The 21,826-nt window shown below is 37.5% G+C and overlaps 1 protein-coding gene across 1 annotated transcript in view; it reads left to right on the top strand.

Moving 5' to 3' along the window:
* Stxbp5l (syntaxin binding protein 5L) overlaps positions 1-21,826 on the top strand; it is a 278,666-nt gene that overhangs the window by 33,556 nt on the left and 223,284 nt on the right. Inside the window, exon 2 of the mRNA XM_055625237.1 lies at positions 5,362-5,555. Coding sequence (XP_055481212.1) covers positions 5,370-5,555 — 186 coding nt within the window. The 5' untranslated portion in view covers positions 5,362-5,369. The remainder of the gene's footprint in view (positions 1-5,361; positions 5,556-21,826) is intronic.

The raw sequence follows: 21,826 nt of genomic DNA, 5'->3' as shown, positions 1-21,826 counted from the left end.
TAGTTGTATCCAACCTCCCTATGAGATCTTTTATTTTTCTTTGTTTTATCCTCATACTTGAATCTAGGCATAATTAACTTTTTAAAAATCTCAACAATCTGTATTATAAGATTGTTTTGGTTTCTCAAAAGAAAGCCACTAGCATGAGAGAGCTTTGATGTTTTGAGGATAAGACTGATGAGTCTAAATCTCTGAATCCACATCTATGCATGCTCTTGAGCTTGTGACTTCACTTTTTTTTGGGGGGAGGGGCTTCAGTTTTACCACCTATAAAATGGAGCTGTCAATAGCTACTGTATATCGTGTCTGTGAGGATTAAATGAGAAACCAAATGGAAAAAAATTGACATATATCTAGTTTATAGTAGATCTCTTAACAATGTCAAAGTTGATGATTACACTCTTAGGGCTGAATTGTATCCACCCACCCAAATTCATACTTTAAAGCTCCAACCTTACCTCAAAAAACAATTTACTTTGGAGTTGGGGGCCCTTGAAGATTAAATTCAAACAAGGCCATTATAGTCTAATGGGCATCGAAGTATAAGGGAATCTGGATACACAGAAACACTAGAGTTCTGGCTCACAGATAAAAGACCAACAGAGACCACAGAGAGAATGTAGCTTATATGCAAGCCATTTAGAAACTTTAGGAGAAACCAAACTGCTGATACCTTGACATTAAAAATTTTAAATTCCAAAATGGCGAGAAAATATATTTTCTTGTTTAAGAAACCCAATTTGTGCTGTTTTGTTATAACAGTTCTGGAAAAGTAATGCATGTATATTCACATTTTCTGGAAGAACTGACTGCCCCCTTTCCTATTCTAGCTTATTTAGTTCTCTGATTAGTAATAGGTAAGGAGTAAGAAAATGATCTTGGAGTTTAGTTCTACATTGGAGGGCTAGAGTATCTTAAGTGGCTGTAGGCATTTTTTTCCCTGAGCCTGAAGTTTTCTTATATGTACAATGTGGGGAGAATAATAACCTATGTCATAGAATTATAGTGAGAAGTAAATTGATGAGATGCTTGTAGAGTCCATAGCTTCCAGTGTTTAGAATATGTGTGATATCCACCTGCTAGGACTTTATATATGCAATGTATCATTTACAAGTTGCTTTGTCATCCTTGTTTGTTTTCATCAAAGCTCAGCCAATTCAGCAAATTCTCTTTTCTTTTAGAAGTGTCACATGGGTACATTCTTGTGCAGTTTTTTTTTTATGATATTTTTTTTAGTGTGGAAAAGTGGCTTTGATCAGCCTCACTGTTGGCTTGAGTCCAAGATTATAACTCCTCAAAGTGAGTTGTACCTTCTTTTTGACACCTATTCTAAAACTCCGTCCAGTTTTTTCATTTTATTGAATTATTTTGTTGCAAGTATCAAGCTCAGATCATTTTTCTTTCTTGGAGGTAGTTCTTTGTGCTTATCATATAGGTAGGAAGAAGCCGTGGCCTACTCAGAAACTCCACTCAGGCAATTCCTCCTGGGAGGTTTTTCCTTAAGTTTACAGTGGAATGATCATTATTTGACCCAGCATTAGCATTTTTCACATTGTTTATAAGATATATTGTATGCTCTGATCTCATTCCTGCTACCAAATGATTTATAGAATAACACCCTGTTGCTTTTTAATTCAGGATGGAATGTGCTTCTACAAATATTTCATTATGATTCATGTAGCAAGATTCTTTTTACTGTTTCCCAACATACAAGGTGTCTTCTGCCTTTTGCCACTTTCTATCTTTGCTTCTAGTCTAGTTTTTCATCACCATATTTTCTGCCTAATTCTCTTTCTCTTTATCTCTCTCACCATTACAATTATGCTAAAAGTTTTACATTCATCTTGTATTCAAGTTAATATATGCTGAATTCTCAACACATGTAAGTTATTGTGCTACTGTAGAGTTTTGCTAATTCTAAAAATAATACCAGAGTCCTAACTAAAGTATTTAATATTCTTTTAAATTTTATTTGTGTGTGTTTATGATAATAAAAGCAGATCTTTGCACAAGTTAGACAAATGTTTTACCACTGAGTCACATTACCAGCTGTTTTAATAAATTAATATTTATTTGGAAATATATATATATATATATATATATATATATATATATATATATATATATTGACACCACTTTTTTTCTAGTTCATAGCTATTTGTTGCCCCATTTGGACTTCTGTGTGCTTTATAGCTTCTTTATATTTTTTTAAAACTCAGCAGGTTGTTGAAGTCCCTTCATGATCTTCAGGAAAATCTTTGTCAACCTGTTTCATAGAATATAGATCGCCACACAGCTTGTGATAACACAATGCTTGTGATTTGCGATTTAAGTTTTGTTTGTAAACATTTTATGTCTCTTTGCTGAACTGGAATATCTTCTTTCTTGACCAAAAACCAGACCTCCATATGCTATGAGCTGTTTTCATTTATCTGACACCTAAGTAGGTAGGCCAACTTTTGCTGAAGAAAGCATTCTAAATCCATCGTTCTATTCAACAATGCCTCATTCGCCAACTAAAAGAAAAGCCAGACATAAAAAGAGGAAGAAAAGTCTTTAGCTTTCATTGACACCCGTGTTTGGAAATGAACAGTAGGACAGGAAAAGAAATAAGGGTAAGAGAAGACAGTTAAAGACAAAGGTACATATTTTGGAATCTAATATAGATTTTAGAAGCATATAAAGACCTAGTTTATAACAGATATGGAATTTGTTTCCATACTTATTTTCACCTCTCCTATGCACGGTAAATTGAGTATCATCTCATAAATCTTTAACTCATAACCATTAACTAATCCATTGTCCAAAAACCCTTTAAATGTCTTTTACAAGTGAAATATTGTGCCAGGTACTAAATTAACTACAAGCACAAAGATTCCATTCCCACCAATAAGAAAGTTATTATCTGGTTGTGACAATGAAAGTATAAGGAGGATTATGTAAAGAAGCAATGCAAACGTGAGGCAGTGAAACATTCAAAATGAGAATGTGAATATCCAGCTGAGGATCCGAAAATCTGAGCGCTATTCGATCGCCATGGTTTCCTTTGCTGTTTGCCTGAGTAATTCATACTTTATTCAAAGCTCCCCTTTCCTTCCTCTCCTCTGACAGAGAAAGGGGTGGGTCTGGGAGTGTCATCCCACACCTAAGATGTAAAACAGTAAGTATTTGGGATGGTTACTAATGATCCCTGTTGCTCAGATTGAGGCATACAGTTAGTTATGGACCCTGAGCCTTTTAACAACAGCCAGTCAGGGCTCAGAACTTCATCTTCTCACGATGGCGCAGTGTCTCTCTTCCAGTGCGGAATAGAGTGTTTTCCAAAATGATCCAAGATGAGAAAAAGCTAAAATTGCTTCTTGACCTCATTCGAGAGAAACGTTTCCTCAAATGTTTGATTTGTCTATGGGTCTGCGTCGTAGGCTGTGCAAAATGGGCAAACCCATTCCTTAAGATTTGGAAGCCAACATTCCATCGAAAACCAATTTGTTAACCCCGCAGCAGGCTATCAGTTTCTAGGGATTATTTAAAAATCCACAGCAAGCGCAGAGTGCAGGGCAGCGAGACAGCAGAGCGGAGAGGGGAGCTCAGGAAAAGAAAAGGCTTGGGGTGGGGGTGGATTGGGGGCGAGGGTAGGGTGGGGGGGTTGTCACAATCTGGTCCAGAGCAAGACCCAAGGTAACCTTTTCCTCCAGCCTCGGGAGTCCGGGAGCGCAAGTTCTCAAGCTTGCAAGCATTCTATTGATTCCCACTTGCGTCCTTCAACAGGTAGCGCCAATTACAGCCCCCAAAGCACGGCGACGGGGCGCACTGGCCAGCACGCCTGTCAATCAAACACCTCGCCCACTTCCCTAAATAATCCCCGCCTCCCGTCGCTGGCTTTTCCTCCGACCTATCCCCAAACTTCTTTCCTGCCCGGAGTGCCCCCGGGGACCAGGGCCAGTGGAGCTTGTGATTGGCGAGAGGATGTCCCGCCCCCTGACTCCCTGGCGCGGCCCCGCCCCCGCCGCCTGAGAGGGAGGGAGGGGGGAGGAGGGCGCGGGCCGGCCGGGGCGGGGCCTACCTCCCACGGCGGGGGCGGGGCCTGCGGCAGACCCGCCCGCTCAGTTAGGACCTCGGAGAGCGCCAGGCACCAGGACCAGAGGGACCCGGGAAGCGGCCGGAGCTGGGCCGGACCGTCGGCCGCCCGCCCGCCCGCCCGCAGCCTCCGCGCCCCCCGCCTCCCCGGCTGGCCGGCGGCTTAGCGGCGTCCGAGGAAGGTGCTAAGTCCCGGGGTCCCCGGGGACACCCTGGCCGTCCCGTCGTGGCTTTGCCCGCACACCTGTGTGCGCTTGTGAGTGTGTGTGCTTGTGTGTGCGTGTGCGTGTGCTCGCCTGTGAAGGAGGTGGAGAGCGTCCGCGCCGCCGCCGTCCGCGGTGCGGTGCGCGGCTCCCCGCGAGGGCTCCCGGGCTCGCAGCCCGCGCCCGTGGCCCCCGGCGCCCTGCTCGGCCGGGAGGGAGCGAGGCAGCCGGCGCTGCGCGCCCCGCAGGCTGAGGCGGGACTCGGGCCGCAGGCGTCACCGCTGCCTCGCATCCCCCGGGGGAGCCGCCGCTGTGCGGAGGGGGAGCGGGCGGGGGAGGGAGGGAGAGGGGCAGGAGAGAGAGGAGCCGAGGACAGGTGGAGGCTGGTGGCTCTCCCCCCCCCCCCGTCCCCGCTCGCCCCTCCCGTCGGCTGTGGCCGTGAGTCACCCGCAGATGTTTTGGGGTCCGGGTTTTTGGGAATTTGGGGATGGGACAAAAAAGGCATTTTTTTTGCCCTACCCCCCCCCTCCAATTCCTATTGAGGAAAAAGGGAGCGTTTGAAGATGATGGGGGGGAGCCCCGAACATGGTGGCAGAGTAAATACTGGTTCCCTCACAACATCGCTTTTTCTCATAATCAAATTTTTCCGAGCTGACCCTTAGGTAGGAAGGCCCTCCCCCCACCCCTTTTAGAGCCGTCTAGAGGGTCTTGGTGTGTTGGGCTCTGGTTTGATTGTATAATAATGATGATATAATGCTAATGACGATGATGACACTGCCTTTTATTTTTACCCCAGTGCTGATAAAGCATAGCTAGAGCTGGGGATAAAGCCCTTGAAATTCTGGTGTGTGAGGAAGGAATACTGTTGCTCTTGGAGCCGTCTTCTTTCTGTTTTATAAAGATACCCCTTTAAAAGTTAAATTTTGATGAAATGAAGCCTGAGCCCCTCTCTCTCCACACGCTTCCATCATAAAATGGGGACCAGCTACTCCTGCCTCCACTGAAGAAGAGGTGAAGGCTTTTGCCCGGTACAATTCCGTGTTTGTCACCCTTTCTCTTTTTCCTTTTAATTTTCCGACAGTGTCTAAAATGAAGAAGTTTAATTTCCGAAAAGTTTTGGATGGCTTAACTGCCTCTTCCCCTGGCAGTGGGAGCAGCAGCGGCGGTAACAGTGGCGGGGCTGGAGGTGGCTCCGCACATCCAGGAGGGACTGCAGGGGTTCTGAGAGAGGAAATTCAGGAAAGCCTGACTTCAGACTATTTCCAGATTTGCAAGGTAAGTTTTGAATTGGCTTTGGGGCCTGTTTGTATTTTTACTTTACTGTTGTGAAGAAACTAGGGAACACACACGTGCATATACACACACACGTGCATATACACACACACACATGTGCGTACTTATGCAGGGCTGCAAATTGTCCAGACGCCAGCATCAAAGAGCCTGGAACTAGGTCAATTTGAATTAATAAAAACATCTGAGACGTCAACTTTGGCATCAGTTTATAAACAACGATGGCAGTTTGAAGAGAAGGAAAAGACACACAAAAGGTAGCATTTGCAAAATGTTCAGGCCCAATAAGTGGTCAAAACACATTTGTGTATAAGCAGTGAATTGAAGAAGAAATGATAGTCACTGTGTTTTCATCCAGAGAAACTGTTATTCTTCTTCTGTGTTCAGTGTGAAATGAAAAACGCTCTTAACATGTTGCTAGAATTAAGCAGGTAATAGATTAATGTGTCCAATGACACTGTCTTAAAATTCTAGATACTAAAAAAGGGTCTTAAACCTATGAAAATTGCACAGATCCTATGGGATTAATGCCTATGAGAACTTGCAATACTAAAAACAAAAACAAAACAAACAAACAAACAAAACCCTCCACAGTAACCAGTGTTCTGATTCAGTGAGAAAACATTTTAGGCACTTATATTTGAATTTTTAGCTTCTAATAAACAAGAAGAATTTTGGACAGGAAAAAAAATGAGACTTAATAAAACAGATGTGACCTTACTTTATAAAGATATTATAGTGTCGCGTTATGATATGGCATATTTTCTTTATTGTTCTTTTGGGGGTTGCCTTTCAGTGTAATTTTGACATGATTTACACAAGAAAAAAAGCTTTAAATCATTTGTATGATACAAGTAAATATAGTTTTATAAATGTGTTTGAATACACAATAAGAAAAATAGTAAACTTTAGAAATTGCAGGAATTAAGTTCCAAAAATTTTATACTTCAAAAGAGAAAAAATTTTTGCAAATTCTTAATTTTGTAGTAATTATATCTAATGTATATATAATGGTACATAATAAGGTAAAGTTTCAGTCATTGACTCAGCTCTTCCTAGAAAGATTACTATAAAAATATTAAATCTATAGTTGTGAGTTTACTTAAGGGGCAAGGTTATTTAGAATTAAACAGATTTAATCAATTGCGTGAAATTTGAATACAATAGTGATTCCCCCTCTCAAGATGAAGTAATAGATATTATATCAGTTTAAGAAAGAGCTTAATAGCGATCATGAAACAACCATGTGAAAGAGTCCTGGAAGCCAAATTTGAGCTGCTATTCAGGAGATTCTCTGTTTTTCTACTTTCCAACATTCTGAAGAAAAGATTCCTAATGCCCTTGGTTAATGAACGTAATAATGACACAGAAGAATTTTGCTTGAGATAAAATAAGGTGGACTTCTGAAACAGCTGGATGTTGGACAGTTGAGTTTGCAAAGGTAGTAGAGGAAACTTTAAATACAAAAGGCAGAGGTATGTGTAGACACAGGAAATAAAGTGGAGCACATGGTCACGTACAAATTTATTAAGAAATGAATGGTCATGACAGGTGGCAGAAGCTAAGTGTGTACCATTTCAAAGACGTATGCCATGGCAGGAAGAAGATTAAAAAAAAAAAAGTAAACCCTGCCATTTGACAGCCGTGCTATCACGGGCAAGATATTTTTTCTTCCTAGAACCTTGATTTCTGCATTTGTAGTGTGTGAATAAATATTTCTGTTTTCTTTACCTGAAAGAAAGCTTATTAGAATCTGAGAAGACAATACAGTGAAGACAGTACACAAGTAGAGAGGAATGATCACATATTCATATTATTAAAGTTAAAAATATTACCTTATTTGTAGTAGAACAAATATAGGCATTATAATATATGTTATATCTAGGGTAACAAGTTTTATGGGGCTAGACAGCTGTATTGACTATGCAGTCAGACCAAATAAGGAAAACACAATAGCATCTTTGAACAGGCCTACAGTTAAATTTGAAAAATGATTATGTAACTACACTATAGGTAACATAGTCTATAATGGATATATAATATGGATTAAGGAAATTCCCAAATTAGGGCTGTTATTGAAATGAGGACTTCATTTAGACTTACTGATTAAATGTGCAAAGAACATTCCATTCTGAATAGTAAGATGTCAGCATCTTCTGGGGACCTTTTCATCATGGCTAAAACTGAAGTGCAAATCTAGACTCGGTTCTTCTTAACTAAGCTACCCTCTGCTATCTGAATAATCAAATCTGATTTCCTTTGTATTTCTGAATTTTATGCCATTTCCCATCCCCAGTACTTGTTCATTTCATCTTATTTCCTTGATTTGATTCTTAAAAATACGTTCTGATTTCCTCACTTCTTATTCTAGCTTATTATACTTCATTTTATTGTAATAATGTGATTACCCAAATGCAATATTATTTGCTTAGGACAAATTCTATGTTAGTTTCCATAGAGCAGTAGTTTTCTAGAAACAAAAGTCTTTGTTATACTCCAGTAAAATTGATTAAAACAAATAGATGTGATGTTTTATTGGCTTAAGTTTATTTGATGAATAATAACAACTTATGCAGCCAATCAATACTTTTTTGTATTTTGTGGTTTTGTATTATTCTGTTCATAGTCAGGTATATACGGGTATTTGTTACTCTTAAAAAATGTAAAGCTAAACTCTTCGTAATAAATGAAAAATTCTCATAGAGAATAGGGAATAGAGAAACAAGCTAATGAGTCAGTTTATTATGACCTCTTTTAGGTTCAATATGTGCCCTTGAGGGCCATCTTCCTCAGCTATTTGCAGCATACACTAACTACTTTCCTGGATATGAATTCTGTGAGACTCAGCTTGAAAATACTGCTTTCTACAATAAATTTTAATCTTTTAATCTTTATTTTTACGCATAATTCTCTTTAGAAACTTGTCCTGTTTATCTTCCTAACAATATTTATGTCCTTCTTTCCCTAGGCATAGTGTATTGTTTCAAAGCATCATGCTGTCACATAGATAATGCTTCTTTGCATTCCATGACTTCATTTAGAATGGTTAACTCTGCACCTTTAACACATGTAATTGGAAAAACTCTCAGTTAGCCTGTACCATGTATTTGAATGACCACCTCTGTGAGGCCAGTTCTCACCACTTGCCTCTAGTCACTTCATTTTTTAAAATTTTGCTGCCTTTACACTGTAAAGTCTCTGAAAAGCAAATATGTTGCTTTGTTTTTATATCTCAGTTAGTCTTCACTATTAACAGACTAGGGGTTCTAGCCTCACTCCAGTGTTAGAGAATACAAAACATCCGGAGATAAGGCCCAGAAACTGACCTTAAAACAAAAGGCCCACAGGACATTCTTAGGTAAAGATAATACAGAAAACGAGGCATTGATGTGCTTTTTAACAGAATGAAACATCATTTACACCATTGGTTGCTTAACTGAAAATGGGTTACAGAAAATAAAACTATCAGTAAGTATGAATTAAAACAATTCTTATTTTATTTTATGTGTGTGGGTGTTTTACCTGCACAGTTGTCTGTGTACTGCTCGTGTGCCCTGTGTCCATGGAGGCCAGAAGAAGGCACTGAATTTCCAGGAACTGGGGTCACAGATAGTTGTGAGCTGCCCTGTAGGTGCTGGGAATCCAACTGGATCCTCCGGAAGAGCAGTCCGCGAGTGCTCTTCACTGCTGGTCATCTTTCTAGCCCCAAGACTTATTTTAGGTGCATATATGTGTATCTCCATGTAGGTTTGGACACGCACGGGCGTGTATGTGTGTGTGTGCATGCGTGCACATGCGTGTCCACAGAGGCCAGAGGCATTGGATCCATTGGAACTGGAGTTATAGGAGGTTGTGAACCTTCTGACATAGGTTGTGGCAAACTCAGGTTTTCTAGAAGTACAAATTGTGCTCTATTTTATTTTCATTGAAAATATACACAGTGTTAAACATTTTGATTTATTTGAAAACATATAAATATGTACCACTTTATAAATTACTTGATGAATGGCAAATATATTTTTGCTTGCTGAGTACTGTTTCTTTGACTAGAATTCTATAAACTCTGTGTGTATTTGTCTTCCATAGTTTATTTCAAATTCATTTGTACAATTTTTAGTTTTTATTTATTTCCAGTGATGTGATATGCTTATGAAGCAAACTTAGTATAAAGTCATATATGTTATATATTACCTATTTTTCATATATATAATATTTTTATCCTTATGGTTAGTAGATCCACATTGCAATTTGATTTTTTTTTTCCTTGAGACAGGGTTTCTCTGTGTAGCCTTGGCTATCCTGGAGCTCACTCTGTAAACCAGGCTGGCCTTGAATTCAGAGATCCACCAGGCCTCTCTGTGTGCTGAGATTAAAGGCATATACTACCAATTTGATATGTTTATTAGAGAGTGGTTTACTAGATTTTAACATTTAATTATCCGTTAAATGGCAATTTTTACAGTGAAATGGTCTTTTGCTACTCTAGCAGGTTGATTAAGCTAAAACTAGTTTGGAACTTCAGCTATAAAGTATCTTATTGGACTTTCATATAGTCATGTAAGGAAAGCACAGAAAGTGCTATTTAAATTCTATTGATAAAACAGAAGAGGTCAGAGAATTTAAATCCTGAGGTTTCCCAACATAGCTAATAAACTTAACACCATCTTTAGTTGTTAAATCCAGATTCTTTTTGCTTTTTTAGGTTAAGAAAAGCCAATATGATAAATTCCTATTGAATCTGGAGACTTAGAGAAGGTAGACTATTATCTTAACTCTTCATTCAGAATTTTCACTAAATATGTTTCCTTCACTACTATTCTGCTACCTAGATCAAAGCCCCCCATATTTCCTGCATGAGCTGCTACCCTATAGCATTTTGTGTTCTCCCTGATCTTACTTAGGCCTCACTATAATCTTCTCTCTTGACTTGCAGAAGAAACCTTTATAACTTAAATCATATACCATTCCTATTTAAATTCTCCAATGGCTTTCCATTTCTCTCTCTTTCTCTCTCTCTCTCTCTCTACACACACACACACACACACACACACACACACACACACACTAATAATAATAAGACATGGTCGTACATGCCTTTAACCCTGCAAGTGGGGACAGAGGCAGGCAGATCTCTGTGAGTTCCAGGACAGCACCATCTACACAGCAGTTCTGGACCAGTCAGATATACAAGATATACCCTGTCAGATAGACAGATATACCCTGTCTTAGCAAATAAGAACAAAGTCAAAGTTCTATGATAGCTTCTCAATCTTCAGATCATCTGCCTCTTGGTAAAACTATTTATGCTCTATCACCTACATTGTCTTTCTTGCTGTTCTCAAACAATTTCTGCCACAAGGCTTTTCCATTCATTCTTCACTTAGAACACTCACCTTCCTACCTCCTCCTGGAGTCCTAAACAGTTGCTCCCTTTGCCTTCCTTTTGCTTCCTTCACACCATTCAGCACTGAGACTGCTACAGTATCAGAGAGCCTCATTGGCTAGTGCTCAACTCCTTTACTCTCTACTTGTATCAGGATAGCTTTGTCTTGGTAATTACTCAAATGACTCCTTAGTAAATTGTGTGTGTTGTTTTCCTCTCTCTTTACAATATAAATTCCACAAAGACAGGCCTTATTTTCACACACACACACACACACACACACACACACACACACACACATATATATGTATATGTATATATATACTTATATATATATGTGTATATATGTATATATAGTCTATACATCATTGATGTATAGAACAGTACTTTCCATATAAAATATAGCCAAATATTTACTGAATAAGTGAGTGACTGAATAGGAGCAAGGAAAATATTAGTAGCATATTCAGAACAAATATATATTATTTTAAACAGTTTCTTGGAAAGAGACTTTTATGAAATACACTTTATTACAAAAAGAAAAGGAAAGCATTGAAAGAGGAATTCTACATTGCTGATGTAGTGTATAATTTTAAAAAGCAGTGGGAGATTATAGATTAAAGTTATTTCAGGTTTTATTGCATAGAACAGTAAGAACATTTTTGTTTCCAAATGATCAGAGAAATGGTTCAAAGTATTAGACTGCTATCACAAGCACATGAGATGTTTTAGATCTAATTAAGAAAATGACAAAAATGTGTATATGACCACTAATAGATGTCACAAACACTAAAGTTTGGAAAAACCTCTTAAATTAGCTTACTCACTGCTTACAAACATTTATAAGCTTAAAAAAAAGATCATGGTATTAGAACCAATATATAGATAACTAGTGTAATTTCTGGTGTATCATGATTCTCATACAAGAGAAGACAGAAGATTTTTCCAAGCAAGAAAATAGACATTAATCCAGAAATACAAACACGGACTCTAGCAAGTCAGGGTTTTTAAAACTTGAAAAGCTGGAAGATTCGCCCCTAGTTATATGTCTTCATATTATCATTTCCTCAAGATTTTCAATGTCTCTTCATCTCCCGATTCTGTATTTTTTTTTCACTGTGTAGTTATATAACTGAGATTGACACAAGGGCATAAATATAGTTCTTCATGTATGAAGAATAACTACAAAAGATTCCTAGAAAAGTACTGATGTTTCTCATTTCCATAGTTATAAACTGATGAAGTAAAAGGTAGGATCACTTACTATGAATTCTGACAGTGGCTGCATGCTTCTGTCTCTAAAAATGACAGCAGAAGAGGAATAGTCCTGAAAAGATCCAGACGAGTAACATTATAAGACTGTACAGACTGAGGAGGTTGTACTTATATACTTAGGAATATTTGTATATATATTCATGTATTCAAAATTAATGAAAAATGAGGCCATAAGTTTGGAATAAGAAAAGGAGGGATATATGAGACAATTTAGTGGTAGGAAAGGGAAAGGGAGAATGATGCAATTATACTATAATTCCTTAAAATAGACAAAAATTATAAAAAATAATAGCAATGGGAAAAATCAGGAAGAATCCAGGTGTAATTAGAACTGAGATGTTAAGAGTCTTAAAAGACAAAAATAAATCAGATTTAAAAAACTAACCAAATCCAGATTGTTCTATAGTCTAGACTCTCTGTTTTGCTCATTTATTTTTATTTGAAATTTTTTTGTTTATTCTTTTTAAAATTTAATTTTATTTATATATTTATTCATTACAACTTATTCACTTTGTATCCCTGCTGCAGCCCCTCTCTTGTCTCCTCCCAGTCCCTCCTCCCAGTCCCTCCCACTCTCCCTCTTCTCCCCCTATTCTCTTTCCCTAATCCCTGATAGGGGAGGTCCTCCTCCACTTCTATCTGATCCTATCCTATTAGGGCTGGCTGCATCTTCCTCTGTGGCCTGGCAAGGCTGCACCCCCAGGGGGAGGTGATCAAAGAGCCAGCCACTGAGTTCATGTCAGGGATAGCCTCTGTACCCCTTACTGGGGAACCTACTTGGAAACTAAGCAGCCTAGACCCCCTGTTTTGTTTGTTTTGAGAGCATAAATGTAGGCGAGTGCTTGAGGAAGGGATTCTAGACACATAGGAAGTATGTTCATAGATTCTGAAAGGTGCCATAGAGAACAGTAAAAGTTTTAACAAAAGATCCTTTGGTGCATGTATATTATTAATTAACAAGTAAATTAATGAACTCATTTAGTGTGGGATTTCTGATGTTCCTAAAAGCAAACAGTGCTGTGTACAGTGCTTTGTGTAAATGCTAAAAAGAATTCATTTAAAATATTACATAACCTCCAAGCATACTTATCTATAGGTTTATTCACTAGTAATTAAGTGAAATTTCTATTTCTTAAAGTTTTACATATTTTTCTAGACATCCTCTGGTTTCACTTGAAGATGTGCTTGTGAAAGAAATCATAGGATAAAATATTATTTACTTTCTTTTTTCATTAATTATTTCATTACTTTACAGCCTGATCTTAGGACCCACCCTCCTCTCCTACCAGTCCCACTCTCACAGCCCCCTTCCCATCTCCCCTTCTCCTACTCTGAGAAGGGGAGGGTTCCCCCATGGATACCTACTGGCTCTGGCACATCACAGCAGGACTAAGAGCATCTTCTATAACTGAGGCCAGGCAAGGCAGCCTGGCTAGGGGAAAGGAATCCCAAGGCAGGCAACAGAGTCAGAGACAGCCCCTGCTCTAATTGTTAGGAGACCCATATCATGAGCAAGCTGCACATCTGCTACATATGTGTAGGGGCCTAGGTCCAGCCCATGCATGCTCGTTGGTTGGTGGTTCAGTCTCTGTAAGTCCCCATGGGCCCAGGTTAGTTTACTCTGTAGGTACAGTTTGCTTTCAGTACTGTAGTGACTGTATTGATTTACTAAGCTGAAGTTATGTAAAGCATGTACATAATTGTTTAGTAGCCACACTCAGGCGTGGACGTTTATGCTTGTTATAATCACTGCACTTCTGAGGTTGTTTTAGGAGGGTCATACATTCAAGACCAGCCTGAGCTATGGGGTGAAACCATGAAGCTCCTAATCAATTAAATAAATAAACAAATGGGGCTGGGGAGATAGCTTAGTGGTTAAGCTTAGTGGTTGCTTTCCCAGAGGACCCAGGTTCAATTCTCAGCTCCAACATGACAGCTCACCTCAGTTTCAAGGGACCCAAGCTCTCATACAGACATGCATACAGGTAAAACACCAATGTACATAAAATAAAAATAATCAAACAAATGAAAATATGTTTAACAAGCTATAAATAGTAATGAATTAACTATTTCTAATAAAAGTATGAAGCAATTTCCCTGGTTAAAGTCTTTAAATTTAGCGTTTTTTTTTTTCCAATAAGAGAAAATTGAAAATTTTATTCCTGCATATCAAAATGATTTTTACAAAAGCTTTTATTTGTAATGATACTTTTTTTTAATTTTGAAAGGGGATAATGTTTCTTAGTTTATTTTAATAGCCAAAGGGCCAATCTTTCAAAAATGTGTAAAGTACTAGTATTTGAAATGTATTTAGTAGTTATATTGGGGAATCATTTTTAAGTCTCTAGGTAATGCTGAGTGATTAACTTTTAGAAGACTAAAAATAGAAGTTACATTTAAAGGATTTATGGAAGGTAGTTGTAAACAATAAGATACAAAATGTTAAAAAGTATATTGTAGGCCCACTGAGACAACTGGGGAGAGAACTGACTAAATGAAAGATAAATGATTACTGAAGGACTATAGCAAGGAGATATTTTGACATTTTACCATTCAAAGGGAGGCTTTATTTCTAAATACAGCTTTAAAAATGATTAGGATATGTATTATTCTCCGCTAGTCGGCTAAATGTGAAAATGTTTCTTAGGGAGTTGATTTACTAGCAAAAATTACCTATGATGCTTTCCTGGACTTCTGCATAAGAAGAGCGAATATTATTTCAGTTCTTTTGCAGGTACCAATATGTCTGTTGACACTATAATACACTATACTACAAGATGAAAGGGAGCTGATTTTTGAAATGGCCTTCTAAATATGGTGATATCCTCAAAGGGGTTGGAAAATATTTTTAAGTCATTCTGTGCAGTTCTGTTATTCTGTGATGTTGCTCTGGGAGAAGTTTTGCTGAGCATGCTGGAAAACAGGAAAATGGAATAGTTTTTCAAAGAAAGTTTCCGATCATCTGTTCACATCACTTCTCCTGTGACTCCTAGACTGGATGTTCATTTTCCACCCACTCATATGTTTGCCCACTGTAAACATTTACCCCAGACTCAATATAACTTCTCAAATTACAGCACTACTCAAAATTGTCAAATGTTTTTGGCTCTCAGATTAATGGTCGGGTTTTTATTCAATTCACAACAAACAAATTAGATTGAACACTAAGCAGACCAATCAATTTTCTTGACAGCAAACTAATTTCATTGCTTTATTTGGGGAAAAGTGTCAGATTTTTAATGTCACGGACATAACAAAACCATAGAAAAATGATGATTTTTCTCTAACCATTCTCACTTTCTAAGGTATGAGATGTTTCCAGAACTATCATTATAAAATATTAGTTTTGTTTACAATGAAGACATGTATTAGCTTTTAAGGAGATGAAATGTGATTCCAAAGTAAATGAAACAGTAGGCTGGGTCCCTTAGGTTATATTCAATAGTGTTAACTTTTGCATATGAAGTATGTTACTAGAAGGGTTAGGTTCAGTTACACATCTCTTAAGTGAAAAAAAAGAAAGTTTGACAAGGATGCTTAAAGTTATCGATTCATAGGATAACAAATTGGTTCAAGTTGGCTTTAATTCTAACTTAGATTTCTTCCAAGTTGTAGCCTACCCAAGACTCAACTAACAAGGTAGATACCCTTGAACTGAACTGGGCAGAGTTAAGAGGATGACTGGAACACAGATGATGACTGTACCTGAACTTACTGAGTTCTGTTTACAAATAGTATGCTCACTATGTTTATCAAATATGTTATTCAAAAGGTTCCTTATTCTGTTCTTCTGCTATGTTGTGGTGATTTGTTCTTTTTGGAATTTTTATTTTTTTTCTATCTTACCTGAAATTTCTCTAACATTTGGGGCAATATTAATGTTCTTGTGCTTTGTGGTAGCTATTCAGCTTAATTTGTTGACATTGTTTATTTATTGGCTTAAAATTGTTTTAATCAGACGGGATTGGGTGCGTTCAGGGTGACCTAGTCCTTGTAACAATTTAATGTGCTAAGGCAGGTTGTTATCCATGGGGGACCTCCCCGTTATCTGAGGAGAAGGAAAGAGGAGAATGGGGGGGGGGCAGGATTGTGTGTGTGGGACTGGGAAGAGAGAAGGAGGGTTGCGATCTGGATGTAAAGTGAACAAGTAAATTAATTAATGGAAGAAAAATTGTTGGCATGCAATATATTTTGATCATGTTCTTTCCCTTCCCCTAACTCCTCCCAGATCCTCCCTACCTCTCTACCCACCCAACTTTATGTCCCCCCCGTATATAAAAAAAGAAAAAAAAGGAAACAAACTAAAAACAAAAATGAAAATTAAAACAAAACCAGACAAAAAATAAAATAAAATAAAATAAAATAAAATAAAATAAAATAAAATAAAATAAAATAAAATAAAATAAAATAATAAAGGTGCTGCTAGGCGCAGTGGCACACACCTGTAATCCCAGCACTGGGGAGGCAGAGGCAGGCGGATATCTATAAGTTCAAGGCCAGCCTGGTCTACAAAGAGAGTCCAGGACAGCCAATGCTACACTGAGAAACCCTGTCTCAAAAAAACCAAAAACCAAAACCAAAAAGCCAAAACCAAATGGACCCTCCCCAACAAACCAGCAAATGAACACATTTTGTGTTGGCCCACTGCTCTTGGGCATAGGGCCTGCCCTGGAATATGATTGCTATAGCCAGCGGCACTCCGTAGAAGGAACTGATTTTCCCTTGCCCAGCAGGTACCAATTGCAAATAGCTTTTTGACTAGGAATAGAACTTTGTGTCTACTTCACCTTCTCATGCCAGGATTTTGTCTGGTTTGAACCTGTGCAGGCCTTGTGCATGCTTTCAAAGTCTCTGAATTCCTGAATTCATGTGTGTATCAGTCTTGGTTTTGTCTGTTTGCCCTTACAATCTTTCTGCCACCTCTACTGCAGATCCGTGAGGCTTGGCGGGAGGTAAAGACATCCCACTTCAGAACTCCCAGTTCTTCTTTACAGGCTGTCTGACTGTGGTCTCTGTGTTAATTCCCAGCTACGGAAAGAAGTTTCTCTGATGAAAGTTGAACATGCACAGATTTCTGAGGTTTTTGTTTGACATTCTGAGTATTTCATTTTCTATTTAATTTCAATTTAGCGATTCTATTTTTTTTTTCTGTCGTTGTTGTTAAATTCTACTTCCGTGTCTTGAGTTGTTTTTATCATTTCCTTCAACTGTTTGTATTCTCACAGTCTTCATTAAGGCATTTATTGACAGCCTCTTTAAGATCCTGGCACATATTCAGAATTGCTTTTTGAAGGCCTTATCTTGTGCTTCAGCAAAATTTCTCTTCTCAGGGCCTGTTGCAAAGGGTTTATGGCATATTGTCTTGATTGTTCATGTGTGTATTTTTGCACTGAGATCAAGGTGCCCATAATTATAACACCTGAAGAGGTTTTTGTGTAGATACCTGTTTTCATCCTTGATGGGTGGGTGTTCCGTTCTTTGGTTGATGTTGCTCACTCCGGGTCCTAGCCAATTGTGGTGGTGGCGGGATCCCCAGTATGGAGCGATTCTGCGAGTGAGTGGGAGGGTGACATCATTTGTTATATAAGCATCATAGGTTTACGTATTGCTCCATACCAAACACTTCAAAAAGAAATTTTCATATGACAATGTATTTTCTCCAGGTAGTCTAAATTTTTCTTTATCCACTTCCTGCTTCTAAACTGAGTTTTCCTCAGTTTTCTCAATGTGTGTGTGTGTGTGTTTGTGTGTGTGTGTGTGTGTGCGCACGTGTGTGTGTGTGTGTCTACCTTTTAACCTAGGTATTGTCTAACAACCTATTTTTCTATTTTAGTGCGTATTGATTATACAGAGTAATAGGTCTCGCTGTGACTATTTCATATTTGTGTATAACAGTAATTCTCAGCCTTTATAATGGTAAGACCCTTTATTAAATTTTCTCATGTTGTGGTGACCCATAAAATTATTTTTATTGCTACTTCATAACTATATTTTCTACTGTTCTGAATCATGATGTAAGTAGTTTTGAAGGTAGAGGTTTGCCAAAGGGGTCATGACCCACAGGTTGAGAACCAATGACATATAACATTTTGATTATATTTACCACTTTATGACCCTGTCCCTTTCTCAACACACTTTAGCTTCCTTCATAGTCCTCTCCCACTTTAACGTCATCTCTTTTTACTCTACATGAGAGAATACGTGATAATCTTATTTTATTTAATGTGATCTCTAGTTACAGTCATCTTCCTATAACCAATGTGATTTCATCCTTCTTTATTGATTTATAATATTTTACCGAGTCTCTGTACCATTTCCTTTAATCATTCTTTAATTTATTGACAGGCATGTAACTCATCCCATAATTTGACTGTTGTGTATAATGCCCCAATAAACATGAATAAGCAGACATCTAAATTGTATTCTGTTTTTTTCTTTTATTATTACTTTGGTATATATGAAGGGGTGGTAGAGCTGTATTGTATGGTGTAGTTCCATTACTAGCTTTTGAAGAACCTCTACGTTGATTTCCCAGAATTTAAACTGATTTACAACACTACAGTGTATAAGAATTCTTTTCTCCCTGTATCTTTGCCAACATTTTTTTTCTTTTTAGTTGATTTTTAAGGTTAGTGTACAAAGTAATGGGCTTCGTCATATACATGTATACACACACATGAACGTACGTGATATACTTATATTCATATACACACACATATACACACACGTATGTGATGGTGGCCATTACTTTGTACACTAATCTTTAATATGCGGTTTTTGTTTTGTTTGTGTGTGTTGCTTGTGTCCTAAATAGTTTCAATTCTGACTGGGGTGAGCTGAAGGCTCAGAGTAGTTTTTTTAGGTTTGCATTTTCCCAATAGTTAAATATAGTGAATATTTTTCATCTTATTGTTGGTTGTTTTTATTTTTTTGACAAGAGTCTGTTCAGTTCAACTACCCATTTGTTGATTGGATTACGTGTGTGTGTGTGTGTGTGTGTGTGTGTGTGTGTGTGTGTGTGGTACTTGTGTTAAAGTCACGGCCTCATAATGCTAGGTAAGCACTCTGTGTGCCTCAACATCCCAGCTGCACTTGTTCTTTTGGCGTTTTTGAGTGCTTTATGTATTCTGGCTATTAATCTTCTGTCAAAAGAATAGCTGGCAAAGATTTTTCTCTCTGTTTGGAAGTTGCCTTTGTTTCCTTTGCTGTGTAAGACCTTTCAAAGTTGATACAATCGTTATTTGTTGGTTCGGGCTATTATTTCCTGAGCTAATGAAGTCTTATTCAGTAAGTTGCTTGCCACTGCTATGTTTTAAAGTGTTTCCTTCATGTTTCCCTCTACTATTTCAAAGTTTCAGGCTTTACATTAAAAGACACCCCCCCATCTGAGTTGATTTTTATGTAAATTAAGAGATAAGGATATTTTACAGGACACTTTAACTGGGCCATCTTTTTTTTTTTTTCTTGAGAATAAATTTGAGAGACAAACACCCCTGTGTAAACAACTTATATATTTTATTCTTTTGTAGTTAACAATTCTTGCCATAAGTGGATATTTGTTTTCATAATTTTGATGGAATTCCCTCTTGCTTTTAAAGTAGATTGAGTTATTTGCTGCTGCCCTTTCCCTCCTCCTGCATGTCTGTTCTTTTTAAAGCATCTTATCATTTATTCTCCCTCTTTCTGTCCTTTGGTCACATTGATTTTTCATGTATATTCTCTTGCCTAAAAGTTCTTTTATTCTCAAATGAGAGACTCTGAAAATGTCTAAAACTGCTTCTGCCATGATTTCACTCCCTTAAGTGAGTCTAATGTTTTTATTGAAATTGTCAACACAAAAAAATGACTCTTTGAGTCACAGTTTCTGTTTCACGTACTACCTTCCTTTTGAAAGGACTAAAAACTATTTAAACTTCATCTGCTCAGTGATTGGGCAAGGAAATACCTTTAATGCTTTTTGATCTTTGATAACTAATACAATAATTTCTGCTATCATAAAAAGCAGGATTGTACATTTGCTACAATTTTATTTTGTTTTAATATTTTTTTCACACGGATTATTTTATTTTGAGGAAAGGTATAGATTTAAAAATCTTGGAGCAAAAGGTAAATATCAAGAGAATGGGTGTTAGGAACTAAATATTTTAGTTTTCAATTAAAGATAAGAAATATCAAGAGGGAAGTGTATGATTCATATAGAATACATTTCATAGAATTTAATACTGTATATTAAATGAATTTGCCAGTTCTTTATATCTCTGTAGTCACCAGGCAACATAAAATATAGGATTTCTTAAACTGTCTTTAAATTTTCCATCTTTTTATAACCAATTTTCCACCTCTACCCCTTTCCAGAAGCAACTGAATTGACTTTTCACCATAGCTTAATTTTGCTTGTCATCGAACTTTCTATCAGTAGACTCAGACATGTAGAATATGAATATGTGTGCATGTGCCTTTCATACAACATGCTTTTAAAAATTTTTATCTGTGCTGTTAAATGTACAATAAATTGTTCCTTTTTATTGCAGAGTAGTAGTTCACCAATTTTTTTAAAAGTTATATTTGTTGTATAGACATGCTCAACATAAAAATATAGCAAGACAGAGAGAAAACTATAAATTATCCACATTTCAAACACTTAAACATAGGCAACAATTATTGAATTTTAGGTACATTTTAGTACTTTTTAAAATAGTATTTTTTTTAATTTGAAAGGAACACCATTCAGATAAAAAAGAGATTGCTATATTTAGAGACTGCTATAGCAAGGGACTCAACAAACATCAGTTGCATGAAGCAGAGGTATGATAGTGAAAGAGCATTGTAGTGAAAATGAAACAAAAAAGGCATGTTTCAGGTACACTGGCTTGGGAAGTTATTTCCAGGCTAAGTAAAATTGAGGCATCTTATGTGGTTTGTTTGGGAAACATGACTTTCTTAAGCATTGGATTATAAGCACTGTGGGGAAGAAAGCTGCAAAGGTTATGGAATCTGGTAGTCGCCGACTAAGAGGTTATTATTTTGGGCTCGTTACAGAGGAGGTTGTGGTTTGAGTTCCTGGACTGATTGCTGTAGGGATTGTGCTCTAGTTTCCTAAGATGACTGTTATGAATTTCTGAGTCAGATTCTATTATATTAGTTCAGCCATTGTATATGGTATAATCAGTTGTTCAACTATATTTTTGTATGTGACAAATGTGCTGAAGAGACTTCCACACTCTAGTGTTCACTGTGGCATTATTCACAATAGCCAAGATAGGGAAACAACTTAAATATCTATGAAGCAATGAAAAAAGAAAATGTGGCATATACATCTAATGTAAAACTAGTAAGCTACAAAATAATGGAATCTTATAATTTCCAGCATTATGGATGCACCTGGAAACCATCCCACTTGCCAGGTCAAGCACAGAAAGAAAAGTACTGTGTCATCTCAGTCATATGAAGAACATGAAAGAGTTGGTCTCATAGAATTTGTGAGTAGAATTATGGTTACCAGAGACTGCCGAGAGTAGAAAGGAAAGGATGGGGAAAGGATGATCAATGGGTACTGTCTCATAGAGAGATAAAAGTCTGAGTGGACTGTTGCAAAGAA

Source organism: Psammomys obesus, unplaced genomic scaffold (genome assembly GCF_907164565.1).
Source record: "Psammomys obesus unplaced genomic scaffold, mPsaObe1.curated_primary_1811, whole genome shotgun sequence".
Lineage (NCBI taxonomy): Eukaryota > Metazoa > Chordata > Mammalia > Rodentia > Muridae > Psammomys > Psammomys obesus.
This window is presented reverse-complemented; position numbering and strand designations above follow the sequence as displayed.